This window comes from Vigna umbellata, chromosome 11, assembly GCF_029865625.1.
Source record: "Vigna umbellata cultivar VRB3 chromosome 11, Vumbellata_1.0, whole genome shotgun sequence".
Taxonomy (NCBI): Eukaryota; Viridiplantae; Streptophyta; class Magnoliopsida; order Fabales; family Fabaceae; genus Vigna; species Vigna umbellata.
The window spans coordinates 24,429,541-24,455,801 of NC_142175.1; the positions used below are offsets into that span (position 1 = coordinate 24,429,541).

The following is a 26,261-nucleotide window of genomic DNA, read 5'->3' on the forward strand; positions in this document are numbered from 1 at the left end:
ACGTCAAGTTATTGATAAATATCGAAGGAAATCCATATTTAAAAGGTTTTTTCTAACTTTCAAAATAGGTAAGAGTTGAGAAGAATTATAGTATGTGTGAATATAAAGACGAATAAAAGAGTTGGGTGAGCATTCTTTAACATCCCAAAATACATTAATTACCATAAATCAGAATTAATTACAATTAACAGTAAAACCATGCAGTCTTTACATTAATACAATGAAGTTCAAAAGCCGAACGGCTTGAGTACAAAAATAAAGCGTACGAAGCGTAAACAGAGAAAGACTAGAACGAACGGTTTTACAAAATATTTAACCGAACGTCAAAATGAAACTAACATTTACACTCCTAATATAAACGAGCGCTCTAAGGCTCGGCTTTTACTTCCACCTCGACCAGATTTTCTTCTTCAATGACATCTTCCAGTGTGGCCTCGCCTTCTGCTCACATCCACACGAATGATCATTGCAAGGATAGGACGAACGTACATAACAGTAGACAACACAAGGAAAACGAAAGGGTAAGCTTATATAATTTAATTCATACAATCAACATATACATTCAACATTACAATTCACACACAGCATGTAACTTGACATAGATTTATATATATATACTAGACAGACCGTCCGGACTGTATGAACCGTGTAGCTACAGGCGTCCTTGCACCCGAGTGATGTAGTAACTGGGATACACTCAACAGCTGCCACTCGAGGTTAGCTCTATCCAAAGTACCCCTAAGGAATAGAACCTCCTGCCATTCCCACACATGACTACTCTCCTCTACGTGAAGATGAGTATCATGGAATATCAGGATGGACCAAGCCAGCATTAGCAATAACCACAGTCATACTTTACCAATTCAATATTCAACATATATGAGACGTTCCTCCCTGGAACGCTCGTCCAAAATCCAATATCGTAATATCGTTCCATACAGTGTTCACACTTTAAGTTATCATAATTCATCATCATTTACATCTTTAGATTTAAGAGCATAAAATGACGAACGTTCAGTCCTCTGAAGAATTAGGACGAACGTCCAGATAAAGGTACTGGATGAAAGGGGAAATATATAACGAACGTGACTATCTGTGTGGTCAGTTAAATGAACTGACTCGATTGGAGGTATACTGGTACTTAGAAAAATTTCATGATAAAGACCTTGGACCAGATCTAGTGTAAGAAGGAGGGTCCAGAATACTTAGAATTATCTTTGTAGAACTTTGCATATGGAAAACCGATGCCAGTAATTGAACGAACGTAAGGAAAAATGATTATTTTAATACTTGAACGAACGCTATTTTATCCAAGTGGTTATTCAATAATACGAGCGCTTGGTATGAGACCGAGCACCGCTTATGACGAACGCTTCGTAGATGACCGAGCACCAATTATGACGAACGCTTGGTATAAAACCGAGCGCTATTTAGGACGAACGCTTGGTATAAGACCGAGCACTATTTAGGACGAACGCTTGGTATAAGACCGAGCGCTATTTAGGACGAACGCTTGGTTTAAGACCGAGCGTTACTTACTTTAAAGTGTAATTTAATATTATTTAATTTAAGGTATACGACTTCTCTATGCTGAGCCGAACGCTCAAACATAGTAATTCAAATGGGGACGCTCGTTCTCGATCAGAGTTCTTTCCGAATGAAAGAATTCCATTCTAAGTCATTTTCAGGGAAACCGAACGGTATAAGACCGTACGATGACGAGCGTAATTTATCATAGGGAGTAATTTACGTTTCAGAACTTTCATCTAATCCAGATTTCAGATTCAACGTATCAGTTCATACTTTATGATTCATATCAATATCCATTTATAAACTTTATAACATTCATTCTAATAATTCATATTCAACATCATCATACAGATTTATTTCATACACAAATAATTTTCATGTTCATACTCATACATCCCAGTCATCATCCATCATACATTCATACTCATACTGTATACATACATGCATTCATTCATCAACAGGCATTCGTTTTCATCAATCATACAACAAAATACGAATTAAATATATAAGCTTCCCTTACCCGGATTCGTAAACAGCTTGTCCTAGATGCAAGGTTTGGTTCGTCCTCTTACAACGTTCTACCCTCAGATTCACTTAATACTTTCACTTAATCTAAACACCAAAATCAGAAATAACTCAGATATAACCCATGCATGCACCCAAAACTTAGTTTCGCATGACACCTAAAGGACGAACGATTAGAGGTGAGGACTTACCAGCTCAGATTCTAATTTTGTTCGGTCCAGAATGACGCTCACGTCTCAAGGATCGTTCCTACGGTTCTGAAACTTGATCGGAGAAGAAGCGTGAGAATTACAGTAGAGAGAAGGTGGATTGGTTCTAGAGAGAAAGTAGAGAAGATGAAGAGTTGAATTCTGAGGAAGAAGAAGAGTGCGTGCAGGTGAGTGGGAGAGATTTTCAAAAACTCAGTTTTGTTCAATCCACGTCAAACGGACGAACGTCTCCTCTGCCGACACTTGCACACCCACTTCTGACTTCGGAAGCTTCTCTCGTGACACGTGGCGCTCGTGCATGCAGTGCAAAGTGCGTTTTTAATGGTTCTGAACCATGGATGTGGGTGCATTAATTTGATGTGACAGAGATTTTCAGTGTTAATTATCTAGGGCCTCACACATTCCCTCTAGAATTTGTCTCCTTTTATAAGCTTCTAAATCCTTCAATAAAAATTGAAAAGATAATTAAGATAAATGTAAGATAAGATTTATAGTTGATTACTTGCATTTTAATAAATAAGATATTATCACTTATAACTCACATCTCTTATCAAGACAAAATCTTGTGTAAACAAATTTAACCCCAAATTAAGTGTAATTTTTTCATATATTTTAACCATTTTATTTAATAAACTAAATCTAAATATTTTTGTATAGTTTCATTAAAATATTCATTTTATTATATTAATTTAAATAATAATGCTACTAAAGTTAAAATGCTAATTTCATCAATTAAGTGTAGATTTATCTATTTATTTTTGTTTTAAATCTATAATATATTTAATGCATAAATTTCTTTTCTTTTCTTACCAGTTTCTTTTCATAATCTTATTGGACTCCAAGAATTAGAGATGAACTATGATTTTATTCAATTAAGTAGCAATATCTTGATAGCTCAACTGTCTGATTTTAGAGTTTATAAAGACAAGGGGTGGCAATGGGTAACATCAGAAGAGGTGAAGAAAAAGTGGGTTCAATAGTATCTCTGAAGATAGATGAGTTTTAGGTTTTATCTTGCAACTTGAATGATGATTTTTTTTCCCAGCAAGTTTTAAGCAATTAGCTCAAGTGAGTCATTTAAGGCTAAGGGAAAGTAATGTCACATTTCTTCCTGAACGCATCAAAGAATTTCACAGCCTATTTTCTCTCGCTGTGAATGATTGCAAGCATCTTAAGGAAATTAGAGAGGTTCTCCAAACTTGAAATATTTCACGACAATAAACTATGCATCCTTGACTTCTACGGGTTCAAGCATGCTGTTAAATAAGTTTTTGTCATGTCTTTACTGAATTTGATTTGATAATATATGTAGCTTATTTAATGAATTCTTGATAAATTATAATTAATAATAGTTTCATACCAGGAAAAAGTCTTCTAGAGTGGTTCCATAAAAAAAGGAAGGAACCTTCAATTTCTTTCTGGTTTCAAAATAAATTTCCTACCAAAGTTCTTTGTCTTCTTATAACACATGTACTGAGTGATAACATGATAAGATTAGTTTGAGACATTATGTTCATCAATGGTGGAGTTAGAAAATGTGACATCCCAAAAATACAGTAATAAACCATATAATTAGAAAATCACGGTTAATAATAAAACAGTACAGTTTTCCAACAAAAAAAAATAAATTTATAACCAAACGAACGCTCAAGGACAAACGTTCTTGAATACAGTCTTACAACAATAAAGAACGAACGCGTAAAGCCGCACGTCCATACCAGAGTTACAAATTAAATCCGAACGTACAAGAAGCTTGACCGAACGGTTTACACATAACAATTACCGAACGGTCGAATTAACTTAAACGTAAACAAGAGATGGTCGCTCAACCATCCACGTCAACAACTAAAAGCCGAGCGTCTCACTGCTCGGTCTTCACTTCAACATCAATCAGGTTCTCCTCGTTTAGCGCTTCTTCTAAACGCTCGTCTCCTTCTGCTCACATCCACACGGATGATCATTACAATGACAAGACGGACATACATGACGAGACAACACAAGGAAAACACAGGGTAAGCTTACGTAATTTAACTCATGCATCAACATACAATTTCACATAAACAGTTCATCATACATGTACATTTCAACGCACGCATAACAGAAAAACTCAACACACGACTGATTGTCCGGACTGTATGAAATCTGTGTAGCTTCGGTGTTCGTGCACCCGGGTGATGTAGTAACTGGAACTCTCATCAGCTGCCACCCGAGGTTAGTCCTATCTGTCCAAATAACCACCAGGACTAGGACCTCCTGCCATTCCCACACATGACGTACTGCCTCTCACGGAATATCAGGATGAATCAACCGGCTAAGCTTACCACATTCATACTTTACAAATCTCAATAATCAAGTTCTGAGTTGTTCCTCCCCGGAACGCTCGTTCAATATTCATACTTTCATTTCATTTCATATACTGTACATCATTCACTATTCATCATCAATTTCATCATTCATAGGGAAACCATAATAAAAAAAAACGAACGTTCTGTCCCCAATAAGACCGAGGACGAACGCTGTAAGCAAGACCAGAAGACGTTCGTTCGAATCAGAGCACGAACGGCAGAATTTCATTGACGTACACTGTTCATTGGACGAACGTTATTTACTTGGAAAATCAATTGAATGAACGGACGCTCGTTAAGAATCAGAAAACGAACGTGATAAATCTGAAATTGGACGTATGCTTTTTCAATAAAACCGAACACCATTTTGAGCGAGCGCTCAGTGTAAGACCGAGCCTCATTTTTAGGACGAACGCTCCTTTCAAAACCGAGTACAATTAGGACGAGCGTTCAGTATAAACCGAACACCCTTTAGGACGAACGCTCAATCCAAACCGAGCGCCATTTTGGACGAACGCTCAGTGTGAGACCGAGCACCATGTTGGACGAACGATCAATGTGAACACCAATTAAAACGAGCGTTCGGTATAAGACCGAACACCATTTTGAACGAACGCTCATTAAGAACCGAACACCAAACAGGACGAACGTTCAGTATAAGATTAGGACGAACGCTCAGTTCAAAACCGAGCACCCTAAAGAACGAACGGTCATTTCAAAACCGAGCACCATTTGGACGAACGCTCAGTTCAAAACCGAGTACCAGGACGAACGTTCAGTGTGAGACCGAACGCTAATTGATGCGAACGTTAGGTGTGAGACCGAACGTTAATAATCTTAAAATAATAGATTTCAAGAAATAATCTAAGGGCTGTTACGACAGTGTTTACGAACGGGAAATACACTATTTCAAATGTATGAATATATGTAAATATGAAAGAATAGAGTTTATCAAAGACTACCAGATATCACAGTGCTTGGCCGAACGCTCAAGCAAGGCATTGGAACATGAGGACGTTCGTCCTCAATGAGGGATCCATTCAAAGGAACGAATCCCACTGTGACCATTTTAGATGAGGAAAAACCGAACGGTTAAAGACCGTTCGACACCAACATTCATTGTCATGGAAGACTCTTTTCAATTCATTTACATTCCAGTTCAATCTCAACATGCAGTTCTCATAGTTCCATACGTTCATATCAACATCAACTTCCACATTTTTTACAATCCATATCATGTAAACTCATATATCTCATTTCACCAAGAAAAACGAACGTTCATGCAGTTTAGTAAATCAAATATCATGCATTTTACTCATACCATCAAATAACGGGCGTTCATACAATTCATACATATCATACATCATGCATAAATTTCGTGCAGTAAATTGACGAACGTTCATACAAAGCACACCACATGAATTAAATTAAATAAGCTTCCCCTTACCTGGAAATGAACGAACGTTCACAAACGCACACAGACGCTTCTCCACTCAAATTCCACTAGCCAACGCTCGTTAATCCACTATACTAGCGAACCCCAACACCAGACTCAGAACTACGCTGCTCTTAAGAAAAGACGAACGCACAACTCAGAATTGAGTTCGCATGCATTGAAACGAACGTCAAAGACGAAGGGAAAGACTTACCAGCTTCACTAGCCGAACGTTCTCTCTGGAAATCTTTGACGCCGAGCGTCCTTCACTGGTGCTGGAATACTGGTTTGGAGGAGATGAACTGGGTGGTTTCCTCTTAGAGAGAGAAGGTACAGAGAATGCAGAGAGAAGGAGGAGAGAAAGAGTTTTCGGAAATGAAGGAAAGGGATGCGTGAAGGGGAAGTGGAGAATAAATTCAAAAATCTCAGATTTGCTTTCCACTCCGCCAGCGCACTTTTCCACTCTGCCAACGCATTCCACTTACAGCCCAATGCCGGACGCACGTTGCATGCTGGCAGGCGCACGTTCTGCACCTCTGGTTTCTGACTGCCCATGCTGAACGGTCGTCCACTCAGCGGTCGCCACGTGTTTTCCACCACCGATTTCTTGATCCACGTTGGACGGACGTCCACTCCCACACGGACACGTGTATCTCACTACCTCTGCACGCACGTTCTCCACTGCGTCTCACCTCCATGTGCGCTAGTGGGTGCCAGAATATGCTGCTGCCCATGTGCGTTGCCGAGGTGGCTCGTTCTGCAGCTGCCACCTGGACTCCATCAAGCTACGTCATTTCTGAGGCCTGACAGAAAACAATATTTGCTACATTATCTAAATAGAGAAGTGAAAATGTTGGAATCAGATTATACACATCTCTTTGATCTACATGTGAAGGTTTGACCGACAGCTCCCTCATTAAAATAATTTGAATCCATGTTTTGAAAGAGGGAAACAACATGGAGGACATTCGATATCATCATCAACTTTCTAGTAACTTTGTTTAGATCAACAACATTAGTCCATGTTTTCAATTTAACATTATGTATTTTTTTGTTATGCTTGTCAATGTGAGACCCTGAAAATTTCTCTGTAATTACCTGTCACATCACCATTAATACACCTCTCAATCCATTCTTATCTCATTTTAAAACCCATTTTCAAATCTGATGAACTCTCTGACATCCACTGAAACCACGCCCATCATTCTCTGAAAACGCACATGGCTTCACCTGCACACACGCCACGTGTTGCAGAAGAAGCTTCCAGTTCAGAATTTAGTGGGCACGTGTCAGCTTGGGGTACGTTCGCTCAAACGAACGTGAATTTCACAAAACTGGATTTTCAGAAAACCCTCTCACCTGCACCACGCACTCTTCGTCTTCCTCTGAACCCAAACCTCCATTTTCTCCATCTTCTCTCTAAAGCTTCCAACTTCTCTCTACTGTTAATCTTACGTTACTTCTCCAAACCCGTTTTCAGCACCGTAGGAACATTCATCCAGCTGTGGTCTTCCTCTTGGACCGAACAGAACTGGAATCCAACTGGTAAGTTCCTCTCTTTAGTAGCTGTCCATTAGGGTTTCATGCGAAACCATGCTATCGGTTTATGCATGTACTGTATCTGAATAAATTCTGGTTGTGGGTGTTTAGATCAAGTGGTTAGATTGAGTAGAAGGAATTTAAGGGGCTGTTGCGTATAGAAGAACTGTAGTTGAACGTGTGGAAATCATATTTTAGGGCGTACACTGCTATCCAGGTAAGGGAAGCTTATAAATTTAATTTATACTTGTATGAATCATGAACGTATGATATGAACTGTATGTATGATCAATATGTTGATTTGAGCATGTATGAATGAACGTTGATTGAACGGGATGCATGGAATATGTGTTGGCTGTGATGTATGAGTATATTTGATACGTATGAATGTGAATTGTATAAAGTCTGGAAATTGTGTTGATTTAAAATTACAAAGTATGAATTATATGAGAAATATTGAGTTAAGATAAGTTGGAAAAATCTGGAATCCTGTTAAGGTTGAAAAATCTGTATCTGAGAAAGTCCCTATGATAATTAACGCTCGTTACCGTACGGTCTTATACCGTTCGGTTTTCCCTGCAAAGGCTTAGAATTGAATTCTTTCATTTGGGAAGAATTCGGTGTGAGAACGAGCGTCCTTATTGAGTTACTATGTTTGAGTGTTCGGCTCAACGTAGAGTTGTCGTACGCCTTAAATTAAACAATGCTGAAATGAGAACGTTCGGCCTTATGTCGAACGTTCGTTCGTAATAGCGTTCGGCCTTATGTCGAGCGTTCGTCTTTGATAGCGTTCGACCTTAAGTCGAGCGTTCGTCTTTGATAGCGTTCGGCCTTATGTCGAGCGTTCGTCCTAAAATTAGCGTTCGGTCTTATAACGACCGTTCGTTCTAAATTGCGCAATGTCTCAGACCAAGCGTTCGTTCTAATTGAATACTCATTTGATAAAACAGCGTTCGTCCAAAGTATTAAATATTCAATTTTCTTTACGTTCGTTCCATTCCTGGCAGTGGTTTTCATATGCCAGTCTCTTCAAAAATAATTCTAAGTGTTCTTGATCCTCCATTGTGCATTAAATATGGTGCAAGTTTTATCCCAAATATTTTTCTAAGTACCAGTACACTTCAAAGTTGAGTCAGTTCATTTAATTGGTCAAACAGAAAGTTAGTTCGTTATATATTTTTACTGATTATCCAGTAACTTCATTTGGACGTTCGTCCTCACCCTTCATTGGACTGAACGTTCGTCATTTTTGACTCCTGAATCTAATGATGTAAAAGATGATGGAATATGATAAATTAAAGTGTGAACACTATGAGAACTGAATTTATGATGTTGGATTTTGGACGAGCGTTCCAGGGTGGAACGTCTCATATATATATATATTGAAAGATTGAATTGGTAAAGTATGACTATGGTTAGCTAATGCTGGCTTGGTCCATCCTGATATTCCGTGATGCTCATCTTCACGTAGAAGGGAGTAATCATGTGTGGGAATGGCAGGAGGTCTTTCGTATCCCTCACTTAGCAGGGGCGAAGGATTAACCTCGAGTGGCAGCTGTTGAGGGTATCCCAGTTACTACATCACTCGGGTGCAAGGACGCCTGTAGCTACATGGTTCATACAGTCCGGACAGTCGTCTATTATATACTTATAAATTACTATGATGGATTATGTTCAATTGTATGTTATGCGTGTGCATTGAAATGTTGAACGTGTATGTTGAATGTATGAATTAAATATTATAAGCTTACCCTTTCGTTTTCCTTGTGTCGTCAATTGTCCATGTACGTTCGTCCTGTGTTGCAATGATCATCCGTTGTGGATGTGAGCAGATGGTGGTGCATCCCTTGAAGAAATGTTGGAAGAAGAAAATTTGGATGACGCTAATCTGGTTGAGGTTGAAGTTAAAGCTGAGCCTTAGAGAGCTCGTTAGTTCAGACTGAGAATGTTTAGTTATTTTATGAACGTTCGGTTTAGTGTTTTTGTAAAACCGTTCGTCTGTTAGCGTTCGTTGTTTTAATATGTGTATTGAAACGCTGTAGCTTATGCCGTTCGGCTTTTGGACCCTGTAAATTGTAAAGACTGTTACTGTTTACTGTTAATTGTGATTAATTCTAAATTATGGTGATTACTATATTTTGGGATGTTACATTAGTGGTATCAGAGCAGTTTTGTTCTTCTAAGGACACTGTAGGTTATGAGTGCACTATGTTTTTGCTGTGTGCTTATTTCTTGTTTAACGAGTTATTGTTTTTAACTCTTGAACAATTCTAACGCTCGTTTTCTGATGAACCAGAGAACCTATGGCGCCTAGACTTCCTCCTCCCCCACCGCCGAATGATACTGACGCGTCCAACAACGCTAGACTGTTGGAATCCGTAATAGATAGGTTGCAACAGCAGAATAATACTCTGATGGAACAGAACGCCACTTTGATGCAGCAAAATCAGAACGCCATGCAGATTATGGAGGCCGCTCGCGCCAGTTCGGAAGCCACGCAGAGGCAATTGATGGACATTCTTGCTGCTACCAGAGGCACGCCAGGAGCGTCCTCTTCCAATGCCAACCAGCCCACTACAGAATGGAGTTTGGAAAGTTTTCTACAACATCATCCTGCCAAGTTTAATGGAAAGGGACTTCCGGATGCAGCAGATCAGTGGCTAAGGGACATGGAGAGGATTTATGACGCCAAAAGGTGCCCAGACGACAACCGTTTGGCTTTTACAGAATATTTATTAACTGGTGAAGCTAGCCATTGGTGGACGAGCGCAAAAGCTCTCTTGACGGACGCCCAAACTCCCATCACTTGGGAAGTGTTTAGGAATAAATTTTATGAAGAATACTTTCCAGATAGCGTTCGGTTTGCAAAGGAAGTAGAGTTTCTTCAATTGGTCCAAGGAGGGATGTCTGTTTCTGAATATACGAACAAGTTCAAACACTTGGTTCGTTTTAACACAATGGCCACAAATGAAGAGTGGCAGTGCCGGAAGTTTGAGAACGGTTTGAGAAGTGATTTGAAGGTTATGATTTCAAGCTTGTGCATACGAACGTTTTCTGCCATGGTGGAGAGGGCCAAGGTGTTGGAGAAGAACATGGCCGAGACGGAAAAGCACAAGAAGCAACATCAGGGTGTAAGGGGACCAATCGTAGCAAGGAATAATACCAGTCAGAGGAGATTCCCTTACGCTCGTCCAAATCAGCTCACGAACACAAGCGGATCGCAAGCATTGGTTCCTGCCGGACCGTATGGGCAGCAAGGTGGTATTACTTGTTTTCAGTGTGGAGGGCCGCATTACCGTTCGTCATGCCCTCAGTTGGTGGGTGGAAAACATTGCACTCGTTGCGGAAGGAATGGACATGTAGCGAACGAGTGCAATTCTGGAGGTCGAGCAGTAATGAGACCACCAAATGCTGGAAGGAATCAGCCGAGAGGGGGACGAGCTCAAGCAGTGGGACGAGTGTATGCGATCACTGGAGCGGAGGCAGCGAGCTCAGGTACGCTCGTCACTGGTACCTGCTTACTTCATGGAATATCTTGCTGTGTGTTGTATGACTCGGGGGCAACACACTCCTTCATCTCGAAGGCGTGCGTTGAAAAACTGGGGTTAGCAGCGAGTGAGATGCAGTTCGACCTGGTGGTGTCAACACCAGCAGCTGGTGAGGTTAGGACGTCTACCATGTGCGTTAGATGTCCTATTGAGGTAGAAGGGCGTAGATACAAAGTGAATCTCATCTGTTTGCCTCTCAAAGATTTAGAGGTAATTTGGGAATGGATTGGCTGAATACCAATCGCATTCTCATAGATTGTGGAGCTAAGGAGTTAATTTTTCCTGAAGAAGACGAAGAGGATTTGGGTGTGACGCTCGGCCAGTTGAAAGAAGATATTATGGAGGGCGCTGCTTGTTTCCTCATTATGACGCATGAAGACCAAGAGCTGGGAAAGTTGAGGCAAGAACGAACGTCCGTTATTGGCAGAAAAGAACGAACGTTCGTTATTGGCAGTAAAGAACGAACGCTAATTTTAGAGGAGTTTCAGGACGTTTTTCCAGAGGAAATACCTGGGTTACCTCCTGTTCGGGAAGTTGAATTCACCATTGATTTGGTGACGACAGCCGCACCTATCTCAGTTCAACCATACCGGATGGCGCCTGCAGAGTTGGTTGAACTTAAAAAGCAGATCGAAGAGTTGATGGAGAAGCAGTTTATTAGACCGAGCGTTTCACCATGGGGAGCGCCTGTGCTCTTGGTGAAAAAGAAGGATGGCAGCTCTCGGTTGTGCATAGATTACAGACAATTGAACAAGCTGACCATCAAAAACAAGTACCCGTTGCCAAGGATTGATGATTTGTTGGATCAACTGTATGGGGCAACGGTATTTTCAAAGATAGACTTGCGTTCGGGATATCATCAGATTAGGGTGAAAAAGGACGACATCCAGAAAACAGCATTTAGGTCTCGTTATGGACACTACGAGTATGTAGTGATGCCATTTGGAGTGACGAACGCTCCTGCAGTGTTTATGGATTATATGAACCGCATCTTCAGACCTTACTTGGACAAGTTTGTGGTCGTTTTCATAGATGATATTCTCATCTACTCTAAGACACAAGCCGAGCATGAAGAACACTTGAGGGCAGTGCTGAGCGTGTTGAGAGAAATGGAGTTGTATGCAAAACTGTCCAAGTGTGAATTTTGGATGAATGAGGTACAGTTTTTGGGTCATGTGGTATCGGCTGAAGGTATTTCAGTGGATCCTTCTAAGGTGAGAGCAGTGTTGGATTGGAAGAGCCCGCGTTCGGTCACAGAAGTGAGAAGTTTCGTTGGGCTTGCTGGCTACTACAGACGCTTTATAGAGGGATTCGCCAAGATAGTGGCTCCGCTTACTCTATTGACTAGAAAGGATCAGCCGTTCGCCTGGACTGATCTGTGTGAAGAGCGTTTCCAGGAACTGAAGGAAAAACTGACGAGCGCTCCAGTTTTGATAATTCCAGACACGACCAAACCTTTTGAAGTGTACTGTGACGCGTCCCATCAAGGGTTGGGCTGTGTGCTTATGCAAGAGAGACGAGCGGTAGCATACGCGTCTCGTCAGTTGAAGATTCATGAACGCAATTATCCAACGCACGACCTAGAGCTGGCAGCGGTCGTCTTTGCATTAAAAATTTGGAGACATTACTTGTATGGATCCGTCTTCCAAGTCTTTAGTGATCACAAGAGCCTCAAATATTTATTTGATCAAAAGGAGTTGAATATGAGGCAAAGACGTTGGTTGGAGTTCTTAAAAGACTATGAATTTGAGTTGCTTTATCACCCAGGAAAGGCCAATGTAGTGGCGGACGCTCTAAGCAGGAAGGCAGCGCATGTATCGTTGATGATGGTTAAAGAGCTAAGTTTAGTGGAGAGTTTTCGAGACCTAAGGTTGCAGTTCGAGTTGGAGCCGAAGAGTATTAAATGCTGCACCTTGAGGATATCAAGTGATGTGTTCGACCGAATCCGGATGAAACAACGAGAGGATGAAGAATTGATGAAGATTTTAAGCGCGCTCGGTACGGATCAAGCCAAGCATTTCAACGCTGGAACGGACGGCATGTTGCGTTACATGGGACGAACGTGCATTCCCAATGATGGCGAGCTGAAGAGGATTATCTTGGAGGAAGGACATCATAGTCGTCTCAGCATACACCCCGGTATGACTAAGATGTACCAAGATCTTAGACGCTCGTTCTGGTGGCCTGGAATGAAGAGTGATGTCGCTCGTTTTGTGGCATCTTGCTTGACCTGTCAACGTGCAAAGGCTGAACACCAACGACCAGGCGGCTTGCTTCAACCATTGGAAATTCCAGAGTGGAAGTGGGACAGCATTTCTATGGATTTCGTGACCCATCTACCACGTACGGTTCGAAATCATGATTCAATCTGGGTAATCGTGGACAGATTAACAAAGAGCGCCCACTTCCTAGCAGTAAACTTGAAGATGTCAATGACAAATTTGGCTAAGTTGTACATCAAGGAGATCGTTCGTCTTCATGGAGTGCCTTCAAGCATAATTTCTGACCGAGACCCGAGATTCACATCTCGGTTTTGGAAATCGTTACAAGGCGAGTTGGGAAGCAAACTGCAGATGAGTTCAGCGTATCATCCTCAAACGGACGGTCAGTCCGAACGTACCATCCAGACGCTGGAAGATTTACTGAGGACGTGCGTCCTAGATCACTTGGGCGCCTGGGATGAAATACTGCCGCTAGTGGAGTTCACGTACAACAACAGTTTTCAAGCTAGCATTGGTATGGCGCCGTTTGAAGCTCTCTATGGAAGGAAATGCCGAACGCCACTGTGCTGGTTCCAGGAAGGAGAGAACGTGCTAACTGGACCTGAGCTCATCCAGCAAACGACTGACAAAGTGAAGTTGATCCAGGAGAGGTTGAAGACGTCCCTGAGTAGGCAAAAATCTTATGCGGATAGAAGAAGGAGGCCATTGGAGTTTGCTGCAGGGGATCACGTATTCTTGAGACTCAACCCAATTACTGGAGTAGGCAGAGTCGTTCGTCCAAAGAAGCTGTCGCCAAAGTTCATAGGACCGTACCAGATTTTGAGGAAAATTGGACCAGTAGCTTACGAATTAGCATTGCCACCTCAACTATCAAACCTACATCCGGTCTTCCATGTGTCTCAACTCAGAAAGTATATAGCCAACCCCTCTCATGTCTTAGAACTGGAAGACATTCACCTACAACCGGATCGAACGCTGGAGTTGCAACCAGTTCGTGTTGAGAACGTTCGCACAAAATTACACAAAGGGAAGGACGTTCGTTTAGTAAAGATAGTGTGGGACGCTAAGACTGGTGACTCAACTTGGGAAGTAGAGAGTGCGATGAGAGACTTGTATCCCCACCTATTCACGGGTAAGTTTTAAATTTTCGAGGACGAAAATTTTTGTAGTTAGGGAGAATGTGAGACCCTGAAAATTTCTCTGTAATTACCTGTCACATCACCATTAATACACCTCTCAATCCATTCTTATCTCATTTTAAAACCCATTTTCAAATCTGATGAACTCTTTGACATCCACTGAAACCACGCCCATCATTCTCTGAAAACGCACATGGCTTCACCTGCACACACGCCACGTGTTGCAGAAGAAGCTTCCAGTTCAGAATTTAGTGGGCACGTGTCAGCTTGGGGTACGTTCGCTCAAACGAACGTGAATTTCACAAAACTGGATTTTCAGAAAACCCTCTCACCTGCACCACGCACTCTTCGTCTTCCTCTGAACCCAAACCTCCATTTTCTCCATCTTCTCTCTAAAGCTTCCAACTTCTCTCTACTGTTAATCTTACGTTACTTCTCCAAACCCGTTTTCAGCACCGTAGGAACATTCATCCAGCTGTGGTCTTCCTCTTGGACCGAACAGAACTGGAATCCAACTGGTAAGTTCCTCTCTTTAGTAGCTGTCCATTAGGGTTTCATGCGAAACCATGCTATCGGTTTATGCATGTACTGTATCTGAATAAATTCTGGTTGTGGGTGTTTAGATCAAGTGGTTAGATTGAGTAGAAGGAATTTAAGGGGCTGTTGCGTATAGAAGAACTGTAGTTGAACGTGTGGAAATCATATTTTAGGGCGTACACTGCTATCCAGGTAAGGGAAGCTTATAAATTTAATTTATACTTGTATGAATCATGAACGTATGATATGAACTGTATGTATGATCAATATGTTGATTTGAGCATGTATGAATGAACGTTGATTGAACGGGATGCATGGAATATGTGTTGGCTGTGATGTATGAGTATATTTGATACGTATGAATGTGAATTGTATAAAGTCTGGAAATTGTGTTGATTTAAAATTACAAAGTATGAATTATATGAGAAATATTGAGTTAAGATAAGTTGGAAAAATCTGGAATCCTGTTAAGGTTGAAAAATCTGTATCTGAGAAAGTCCCTATGATAATTAACGCTCGTTACCGTACGGTCTTATACCGTTCGGTTTTCCCTGCAAAGGCTTAGAATTGAATTCTTTCATTTGGGAAGAATTCGGTGTGAGAACGAGCGTCCTTATTGAGTTACTATGTTTGAGTGTTCGGCTCAACGTAGAGTTGTCGTACGCCTTAAATTAAACAATGCTGAAATGAGAACGTTCGGCCTTATGTCGAACGTTCGTTCGTAATAGCGTTCGGCCTTATGTCGAGCGTTCGTCTTTGATAGCGTTCGACCTTAAGTCGAGCGTTCGTCTTTGATAGCGTTCGGCCTTATGTCGAGCGTTCGTCCTAAAATTAGCGTTCGGTCTTATAACGACCGTTCGTTCTAAATTGCGCAATGTCTCAGACCAAGCGTTCGTTCTAATTGAATACTCATTTGATAAAACAGCGTTCGTCCAAAGTATTAAATATTCAATTTTCTTTACGTTCGTTCCATTCCTGGCAGTGGTTTTCATATGCCAGTCTCTTCAAAAATAATTCTAAGTGTTCTTGATCCTCCATTGTGCATTAAATATGGTGCAAGTTTTATCCCAAATATTTTTCTAAGTACCAGTACACTTCAAAGTTGAGTCAGTTCATTTAATTGGTCAAACAGAAAGTTAGTTCGTTATATATTTTTACTGATTATCCAGTAACTTCATTTGGACGTTCGTCCTCACCCTTCATTGGACTGAACGTTCGTCATTTTTGACTCCTGAATCTAATGATGTAAAAGATGATGGAATATGATAAATTAAAGTGTGAACACTATGAGAACTGAATTTATGATGTTGGATTTTGGACGAGCGTTCCAGGGTGGAACGTCTCATATATATATATATTGAAAGATTGAATTGGTAAAGTATGACTATGGTTAGCTAATGCTGGCTTGGTCCATCCTGATATTCCGTGATGCTCATCTTCACGTAGAAGGGAGTAATCATGTGTGGGAATGGCAGGAGGTCTTTCGTATCCCTCACTTAGCAGGGGCGAAGGATTAACCTCGAGTGGCAGCTGTTGAGGGTATCCCAGTTACTACATCACTCGGGTGCAAGGACGCCTGTAGCTACATGGTTCATACAGTCCGGACAGTCGTCTATTATATACTTATAAATTACTATGATGGATTATGTTCAATTGTATGTTATGCGTGTGCATTGAAATGTTGAACGTGTATGTTGAATGTATGAATTAAATATTATAAGCTTACCCTTTCGTTTTCCTTGTGTCGTCAATTGTCCATGTACGTTCGTCCTGTGTTGCAATGATCATCCGTTGTGGATGTGAGCAGATGGTGGTGCATCCCTTGAAGAAATGTTGGAAGAAGAAAATTTGGATGACGCTAATCTGGTTGAGGTTGAAGTTAAAGCTGAGCCTTAGAGAGCTCGTTAGTTCAGACTGAGAATGTTTAGTTATTTTATGAACGTTCGGTTTAGTGTTTTTGTAAAACCGTTCGTCTGTTAGCGTTCGTTGTTTTAATATGTGTATTGAAACGCTGTAGCTTATGCCGTTCGGCTTTTGGACCCTGTAAATTGTAAAGACTGTTACTGTTTACTGTTAATTGTGATTAATTCTAAATTATGGTGATTACTATATTTTGGGATGTTACAGTCAATGGATGTAATTTATCTCAAATCATCAATAAAATTAATTCTGATTAATTTTTTTGTATTTTACAATTTTATATATTTTATTTATTTCTTATTATAAAAAGCATATTTCATTAAATTAAGAAATTATGAATGTACGTGGATAATTATAAATAAAGGAAGCTTCAAACCTCCATAAAATAATAGTCACTAATAAAAGAAATTAAAAGCCTTAAAAAAACTTCATAAATATAAATTTGATACCAGAGGTCATCATAAACCTCTTCAAAAAGGTTGTGACGACTCTAACTGCAGAGGTTTAAAAAATCCTCACAAATTAATTTGCAAAGGGTAAAATCCCCTACAAATTCGAATAAAAACCTCCACATAATATAAATTTTTTTGTAGTGAGGTTGCTTAGAAGAGCGATGTGTTTCACTTTGTCGAGGAGGCTGCTCGGAAGAGTGATGATTGTGTACAATATTTGTTCTATGAATTTGATTTTTAAATTCTAAGAGTTTTTATTTTGTTAAAAACTGTGAATTTTTGGAACGAGTTTCATTATCTTAGTTAGAAATAAGATGTGTGAAAGTGATATAAGGAAAACTTTGTTTAGGAAAGACAATGTTTTTATGTTTGTCCGTTTTGACTCACTTTTCCCTCCTGGAGTCTACTTGGTGTTGGCAAAAAGAATTTTTTTAATTATGATAAAAAATAGGGAGAAAAAGATTAAAGCATGTAATTTTTCTATGAAATATCTTTAGGACCATTTTATGTTTTTCTATTGTTTAGTTGTGTATTTGCAGGATATTACAAAAAGTTTTAAAACATATTTTGATCATCATAAAAAAAAAGGAAGATTGTTGGCAAAAGAGAAGATACTGAAAGATTAGGATATTTTGATGATGATAAAAGAAAGTTTAAGAACTCAAAAATGTAAAAGGATATTGAAAGACTTGTAGTTTAGTATGTTAATAAGTCTTATTATGAACAAATTATCCTTTCTGAAAAGTTAGGATGAAATTTTTTTAGAGTTTGTTGATAGAGGTGTTTGAGATGCAATGTTAAATGGTTTATTTCTACCTACTATAACTATAAATGACTTGTAGAAAGCAAAACCTTATATGATGGAATATCCCTAGCCATGACCCAAGCACTTTGAAGAAGAAGCTAGAGTCATCTATGCAAGGTGAAGCGAGCTCTTTCTCATAGGCCACCATGGAGGTTAAAAAGTAGTTTAGGTTTATTTAGGCCATGTATTCGGTCAAGTAGTATAGGTTTCTTTAGGCCATGTATTTCAGTCAAGTAGGTAGGATTGTTTAAGGCTTGTGAAAAGTATATGTCATGTGTCATGCTTTCATTGGAGAGGATTTAAGTTTAGTACGTAGCCACATGACACTCTAGGAATGAAGAAGATTGTGCTTTGTGAGTGGCCACATGTCCTTCCCTCATTGGAGAGGATTTGTGGACACTTGTCCACTCCTTAGAAGGCCTCATTTTTTGCCAATGAGTGCAAGGGTGAGAAATCATGCTTTTAGGATTTTTAGGAGACACTCTTTCTTATATATATAGGTGTCTCCTCCCTTGTAATCATCTTTGATGTTTAGTAATGTTATGCTGCCCATTTTTTGGCCATACTACTCATTTTAAGATCAAGACTAGAGCAACCCTGAGACCCTTTTAGTCACCTTCCTCTTAGAGTTGGCCAAACATCTCTTCGAGCCTTCAAACACCACACTACCACCATAACACCACCCTAGGTCCTGAGTCTTCTTCCCTTTTCAACCATTGCTTTCACATTTCACACCCCTTTGTCCACCATTTCCGCACCATTATCACCAAAAAGACCATCCTTCGTAGCATCTGTTCTAGCTTATAATAACATTTTCTAGACCATAGTGTTTGATGAACAGAGTTTTATAAACATCGTCTAGAGATAGAAAGAGTCTTTATTAAATAATCATCTAATAGACGATATGTGTAACAAGTTTTACAAACAACGTCTAAACATCTAAATGGACATCGTCTTACAAGCAAGCGTTTTATGGACAAAAGCATCCATCTTAATGTTAACACTGAAGCTTCAAATATGTTTTACTCAAATAGTGTTATTCAAGCAAGTGGTTTACAAAATTTATCGTTTAACAAAAGCTTGCTCAACGCTACATATCTCAAACAACTTTTGATAAAGCATCTAATGTTTTTCATCATTTGATGATCATATATGTTGAACGCTTTAACTAAATGATGCATTTATTAATAAATTGACATATTATAAAATGTTTTGAACATGTTATACATCTTAATGTTTATCAATGCTCAAAATATTAAAAGCATGTACGATAAAGTGTTTTGATGTTTACAAACCTTATTCTTGATATTTGTGCAGATCACAAAAGTACAAAGACTTTATCAGAATCACTACATCCAAGAAAAAGACGTTGAGAGATACGAAGAACATTTTTGGAATGTTTCCCTTGAAGACTTTTGCTCTAACACATCGTACAAGCTACGTTTTGCTAAAAGTTATGACAAAACACTATATCTCTGCAAAGTAAACTTAAGTTTGACTTCTCACCTAAAAAGGCTATTTGTTATACATGAAGTCACCCTCTCAGTCTAATAGTCATCTCTCAAGAAAGCTATAAATAGACAAAAGCTTGAAGAGAAGAAAAGAAAGGATAATATAGACAACCTTTGAATGCCCATACAAGCTTGTTGTTACTCTATTAATATATTTTCTAAAGCTATATTTTCAAGAGAAAGAAACATAACAAAATCTCATATTTCATTATATTGTTTTTATCTTCTCTTTGATATTTATCAAGTTGTATTTGCACATAAGACTGATTGTGTTGCACATTCCGAAGAGAAATAAAATACTTGGTGTTTAGCTTATTTGAGTTAAACAGTCTAGACAATTGTCTATGATTGAAACCAGAAGTAGTTAGAAAGCTTGTATACCAGGAGTGGTTTGGACTAGTCACGTTTACTAGGTGAACCAAGAGTGGTGAGAATACCTATTGTAAACTTGAAGAAGTAAAACTTGCATAATCTTCTTGAAGATTAGTGAAACCCCTTAAGAGTTCTTGAGAAAGAACTAGATGTAGCTCAGGTTAAGTGAACTAGTATAAAATTCGTGATTTATTTCTTTTCTTCTTAAAAATGTTTTCCTTTATATGCCCTTCATAAAAACTAGCGTCTAAACATCTTTGTTAAATCATCTATCTTTTTAGAATCCATTAGACACTACTTTGCGAAAGAGTTTTAAAAACACTATTCACCTCCTCTAGTGTTTTCCTGTATTTTAGGAGCACGAGCTTAAACTTGGAATGTTGAATGAAGAAGAGGATCAATGAAGAAAAAGGAATATTGTTTTTAAATACAAGGTCTTCAAAAGGAAAAACTCCAAAGAAGATGATGACTCTGATTGTGAAAATATGGACCTATTGATGAAAATGTTAAAGTTTATTGAGAGAAAAGGTGTAACATCCCAAAAATTCACCCTTAAAAAAAATTTTCAAAACTTAAATATTGTAATAATACATTTACGGTAACATCCCGTAACCTCATACTAAAATCTATACATCAGTTTTAAGCTCAGACGTAACTGCAAGGATAACATTGAATCCTTCTAATTCGTTCTTCCATCTCTTCCTTCATTTGCACAGGATCACGCGACAATCCTTCAACTGCTCCCGTATAACAAAAACGTTATACGATCATCGCCAAAAATATGGTTTTTCCGATACATGCACAAAAACAAAGTAAGGGTGAGCTAACCTGCAATACATCATTTATAAAACGTGCATAATTATTTCAATACAAATGTCATATAATAATTAAGTCGGACATCCTCATATCATCGTACCACAATTCCTGTTGGACACTCATCCTATAGTACCCAATAATCAACACAGTACATAATAGACTCTCATCCAGATGATACATTGATGAGTAACTCAACGGAAGGTTCTCCACTTGTGATACCATCCTTAGTCCCCTCACTATGTCCAAAATCGGCACATAGACCAGGACATCCTACTACAGTACCCTCAACATCAATATATACATAGATACCATATCATTACTGAATCGAACGCTAAAACAACGAACTTATATTATATCGAATACTGTTTACACGAACGTTAAAATTGATCACTTAGGCTCGACACTAAACACCAAACGCTATTATACCGGATACCATTAGGTCGAATACCAAAAGATCAAACGCTAAGTAAGATCAAGTACTTAGACTTCACGTTAAGACAGTGTACTCTACTAGAACAATTACTATTATTTCGAACACTATTCGAACGAACGTTCAAAGATCAAATCTTGCCGAACACTGCCTCTAACGAACACTATCTGAGGGCAACATCATCGAGGCTGGATGTTCCCTACGAACGACCACTAACTATTAACGATCCTTACCTGAGACAAGCATCATCCGACCCGAGCACTACCTATGAATGATCACTTCCTGAATCATGCATCATCACGACTGATCACTACTTATTAATCGACCGTTACCTCAGCAAATATTAAGGCCGGTTACTCCCCATAAATGATTGCAACCTCAGAACAACATCACCAATAAAGATCATTCTCTAAGAACGATCGCTACGAGACAAAACACTATAATAATGAACGTTTGAGTCTGGGTTAAACGCCTAGAGTACTCTGCTGAACACCTAAGGTACTGACTGAACTAAAACAAACTAAACCTCAGGGTACCAAATTAAGACCGGACACTAGCTACCTGAGAACAACTATCATCAAGATCAACAGTTACCTAATTACGTTCGCTACCTGAAAATAAATAACACCAAGACCGAACGTCACTAATAAGAACGCTCGCTACTACCTATAGATCCAACAAGTTTTACTTCCCGTCTCTCTCGAAGTATTATTCCAAATCCCGCTTATCTACACTATCATCCCTCCCGTACCAGTACGATCATCACGGTTGGAAACCACAGCCACAACAAGCAAGACGAATAACCAGAAGCATCACATCATAAACCCATTACATATAAACCATAACAATTTCCTTAATAAATCGATACCCATGACATTGCAGACTAGACTTTCATAAACTAATGTCGTTTACTTGTAATTCGTCGTCATAACCTGCTCTCAATAACAGGCGACCCGAGCCGTCTTCCATCGCGACTTCAGACCTATCTCCCCGACTCCTCAAGGACTAACGAGTAAAAACATCGATACTACGCGTAACGATGCACTATACTCAACACGAGCCGAAGTCATTGGGCGAGACATTCACCTCCTCGCGCAGAAGAAGGTGACACTCGAATCTCCGTCTCACGCGAGACTAGCAAAAATGCTAAAAAAAGACAGACGAAGTTACAAGTAAATAACATAGTGTATGTACCACCTCCAACAGAATAAACGTGCTCAATCACGAATTCATACATATTCTCAATAACATGTATAAATAAATCAATATTGGATCAAGGAAATAACCAACAATTCTCAATAATTGCTTCAAAATACTCCCACGGATTTATACATTATTGCCGAACGCTATTTCCAACTCGGATACTGTCTGGACGAACGTTCTGGGATCCATCATCATCAACGACCGAACGCTGCCTATGGACACCAAATGTTATTAAACCGAGCCCCAAAGGACGAACGCTCAAGAGCAAGCGTAGTCGTAACAATACCTCTAACGAGTACTTCATGAGGATTAATAACATCGAGAACGAACGCTCACAAACACAATTAAACCAAGGTCGAATGTCCAAAATCCAAACCGAACACTTAAAGCCGAACGCTCAAGATTGCTACCCAAGAATTCCAAGTTAAGAACGAACTCTTATACTCACTAATATCTCAATATCGAACTCTTAAATCAAACACTATAAATCCGAACACGATTAGGACGAACGTTTTGATACTTAGTCGAACCCCTAGGTCACTTTGCCGAACGACATTAAAAGAAGCATGACCGAACGACATAAATCAGCAGCTAACCGAACGGTGCTAAAGTCAAAACTTAACCGAACGCTCAATAGTCACTAATACCTCAAGGCCGATCGTTCAAGATTCAAAACTTAAGAATAAGCAACTTAAAACCGAACGCTCACTTATACCCAAAAACCGAACGTTCAGGATTCAAACCTAAAAATATCAAATTTAGATCGAACGCTTAACATATCTAAATCACTGGAAAATATTTTGACGAACGTCTAGAATTTACATAACTCAAGGACGAACGCTGACGCTCGTTACATAAGAATACAGAACCGAACGCTCATATTAGTTTGGTCGACCACTAATTTGTCGAGCACTGTTGGGACGAACGTTAAAGATCAAGCATAAGGCCGAACGCTACAAAACGAGCACAATATTAGATTTGAACACTATTTGACCGAACGCCAAAACCGACCGTCATTAAACACTATTCGGCCGAACGCTAACACTTAGCACCACAATCAAACACTATTCGGCCGAACGCTACAATCCGAGCACCATATTGAATTCAACACTATCAAGCCGAACGCTAAAACCGAACGTCATATTGAATCGACTATTGTTTGGACGAACGCTCAATGATTGAAACCTAAGAATACTAACTCAAGGCCGAACGCTCATAATTACAACAATACCAAGGCCGAACGCTCACATCACAACCATACCAAGGTCGAACGCTCAAGATTACTTCACTAAAATACTAAGTTAAGCACGAACGCCTAAAGTCATTAATTCACTATTTTAATACGATTTGGACGAGCGTCTCATATATTACTGACTTTACGGACGAACACAGACGTTCGTCCAAAATCGAACGCTCATGACCGACCACTGAGCAATTTGGACGAACGTCCAATTTCACCAGAATTGGACGTACGTGCGTTCTGTAGAATTCTGCAGAATCGCATCAGATTCCAGAAAAACCCAGAAAACCCATTGTTTCACCCCTTTTTCCCAGATTTGCAACAGTATAGTCTTACAATCACTCATATGTTCTTGCACAGAATACTCTAAACACAAAATTATTCATCAAACAATCATAATATGATCTCAAACATAATATTCCTACCATCTATAGAAACAAATCTAGCTCCCCTTACCTGGTTTTCTCCAAGCACAACCATCCTACAGCCAAGAACTCTGCCCCGATCGGAACGACGAAAACGTTCGGTTGAAATGAAGCCCTCTACTCCGTGGAGGCCATGGTAGCATCAGAATAGAATTCTTATGGTTCAAGGTGCTGGAATTCTAGAGTGAAGTGAGAGAATTTTGGAGATGAAGTTTTAGAGAGAGAAAGAATGGTTTCCTTCCTTGTGAGCTACTCTCCCCCGTGCCAAAACAAGAGACCCTCTCCTTTGCTATGCTTCAGTAATAATGCACTTCCAATAATTGCATTCTAATAATGCAAAAGGTGGGTGACCACCATGCCCCCACCACTTCTCTAAAATATGAGGTTCTTACAAAAGGACATCACAAAAATCACAAAAAGAAGAATCAAGGATCCTCCTCTAATTTTAGGTGTTACGGGTATGGAGAATCGAGAATCGAGAAATGTCAAAGTGGACTGTCTAAGTGCTAAAATGATTGAAGAAAAGAAAGGAAGAAAATCTTCCAAGAAAAAGAAATGGGAGGGAAATGATTCAAGCTCTTCATCAATCTCTCTAGTGATTCAAATGAAAAAGCTAACATTTGTTTGATAGCAGAAACTGAATCAAGCTGGAACAAAGATTGTAGTTCTAGTATTTTTATCGAGTCAAATAATTATATTGAATTACATTTTGCATTTCAAGAATTATGTGTTAAATCTGAAAAATTAAATTTTGTATATATAGAAAATTGAAATTTGATTATAAAGCTTTGTAAAAGAATTTTGGAAAATCTTTGGAAGAAGTGAAAACTTTAAATAGCAAAATTTCAATTTTACAAGAAAGTAGAAGGTTTAATCATTCACTAAGTCCCTATTTTCGCATGGAATCTCAATTTCGTCCCTTTCTTTCTGAAAATATCAATTGGGTCCCAATTTTATGAAAATTGCAACAAATCGATCCTTTCCGTTAAATACTGTCAAACGGCGTTAAAAAAATTTATGACTGGATGCTGAGATGACGAACGAACGCTCGTCCACCAGCGAACGAACGCTCGTTCACCAGCGAACGAACGCTCGTCCACCAGCGAACGAACGCTCGTCGACCACCGAACGAACGGTCGTCCAGTGTGGAACGAACGGTCGTCCAGCAGTAAGAGGTCCACGAGCGTTCGTTCGCTGGTGGACGAGCGTTCGTTCGCTGGTGGACGAGCGTTCGTTCGCTGGTGAACGAGCGTTCGTTCGCTGGTGGACGAGCGTTCGTTCGTCATCACAGCATCCACTCATCAATTTTTTAACGCCGTCCAGCCAATTTAACGGAAAGGATCGATTTGTTGCAATTTTCATAAAATTGGGACCCAATTGATATTTTCAGAAAGAAAGGGACGAAATTGAGATTCCATGCGAAAATAGGGACTTAGTGAATGATTAAACCAAAGTAGAAATGTATTGGTTGAGTGTGCATCTTGTAATAGCCATATGTTTAACATTGACATTCTTGAAAAATTACTTGCAGATGCAACTAAAAATAAAAGTTTTGAAAAACAATTTTTTAAGAAAAAAGATTTTCATAAAAACGAGCAAGCTCCTAAGAATAAGAATACAAGACTAGAAAGGGTATGGGTGAAAAAAGGTAAACCTTATTCTAGGAGTATAAATTGTATAATATGATTTTATTGTATAAAAAAAGGTGACACTTCAAATAAATGTAGAATAAAACATTTTTATGTTCTCAATGGCAAATATACTTATATTCTTATCATAAAATAATCCATCTCTATCATTAAATGACCCCAAATAAGTTTTTTTTTGGTTCTAAATGTTATTTTTCTGACTTGTAGGTTATTTCAAAATTAATGAACACTACAAGAAATAATGAAATTACATACGGACAACTATTACGAATTCATATCCATATATAAATGAGGAACTATGTACGGAATTTATGTACGAAAACCAGAAAAAGCTTTATATACAGATATTATATACGGATATTATATACAGAATTTTTCGTATATAAATTCCGTATATAAAGTTTGCGCG

At 39.1% G+C, this 26,261-nt stretch overlaps 1 protein-coding gene across 1 annotated transcript; it reads left to right on the forward strand.

Moving 5' to 3' along the window:
• Nucleotides 1-9,886: 9,886 nt before the first annotated feature.
• Nucleotides 9,887-26,094, forward strand: LOC148191271 (uncharacterized). Its single transcript, XM_088101353.1, has 5 exons — nucleotides 9,887-10,525; nucleotides 10,604-11,198; nucleotides 11,420-11,783; nucleotides 12,129-13,168; nucleotides 26,060-26,094. The coding sequence occupies exons 1-5, from the start codon at nucleotides 9,887-9,889 to the stop codon at nucleotides 26,092-26,094; spliced, it is 2,673 nt and encodes an 890-aa protein (XP_087957479.1).
• The last annotated feature ends 167 nt before the right edge of the window (nucleotides 26,095-26,261 follow it).

What these genes read in the sequence shown, in the direction of transcription:
- LOC148191271 (XM_088101353.1), top strand. Translation starts at nt 9,887, where the DNA reads ATGGCGCCTAGACTTCCTCCTCCCCCACCGCCGAATGATACTGACGCG. An exon ending in CGAACAAGTTCAAACACTTG is followed by an intron (nt 10,526 to 10,603) that starts GTTCGTTTTAAC and finishes AGTGATTTGAAG; the next exon opens with GTTATGATTTCAAGCTTGTG. An exon ending in TTTCAACGCTGGAACGGACG is followed by an intron (nt 13,169 to 26,059) that starts GCATGTTGCGTT and finishes TCTGACTTGTAG; the next exon opens with GTTATTTCAAAATTAATGAA.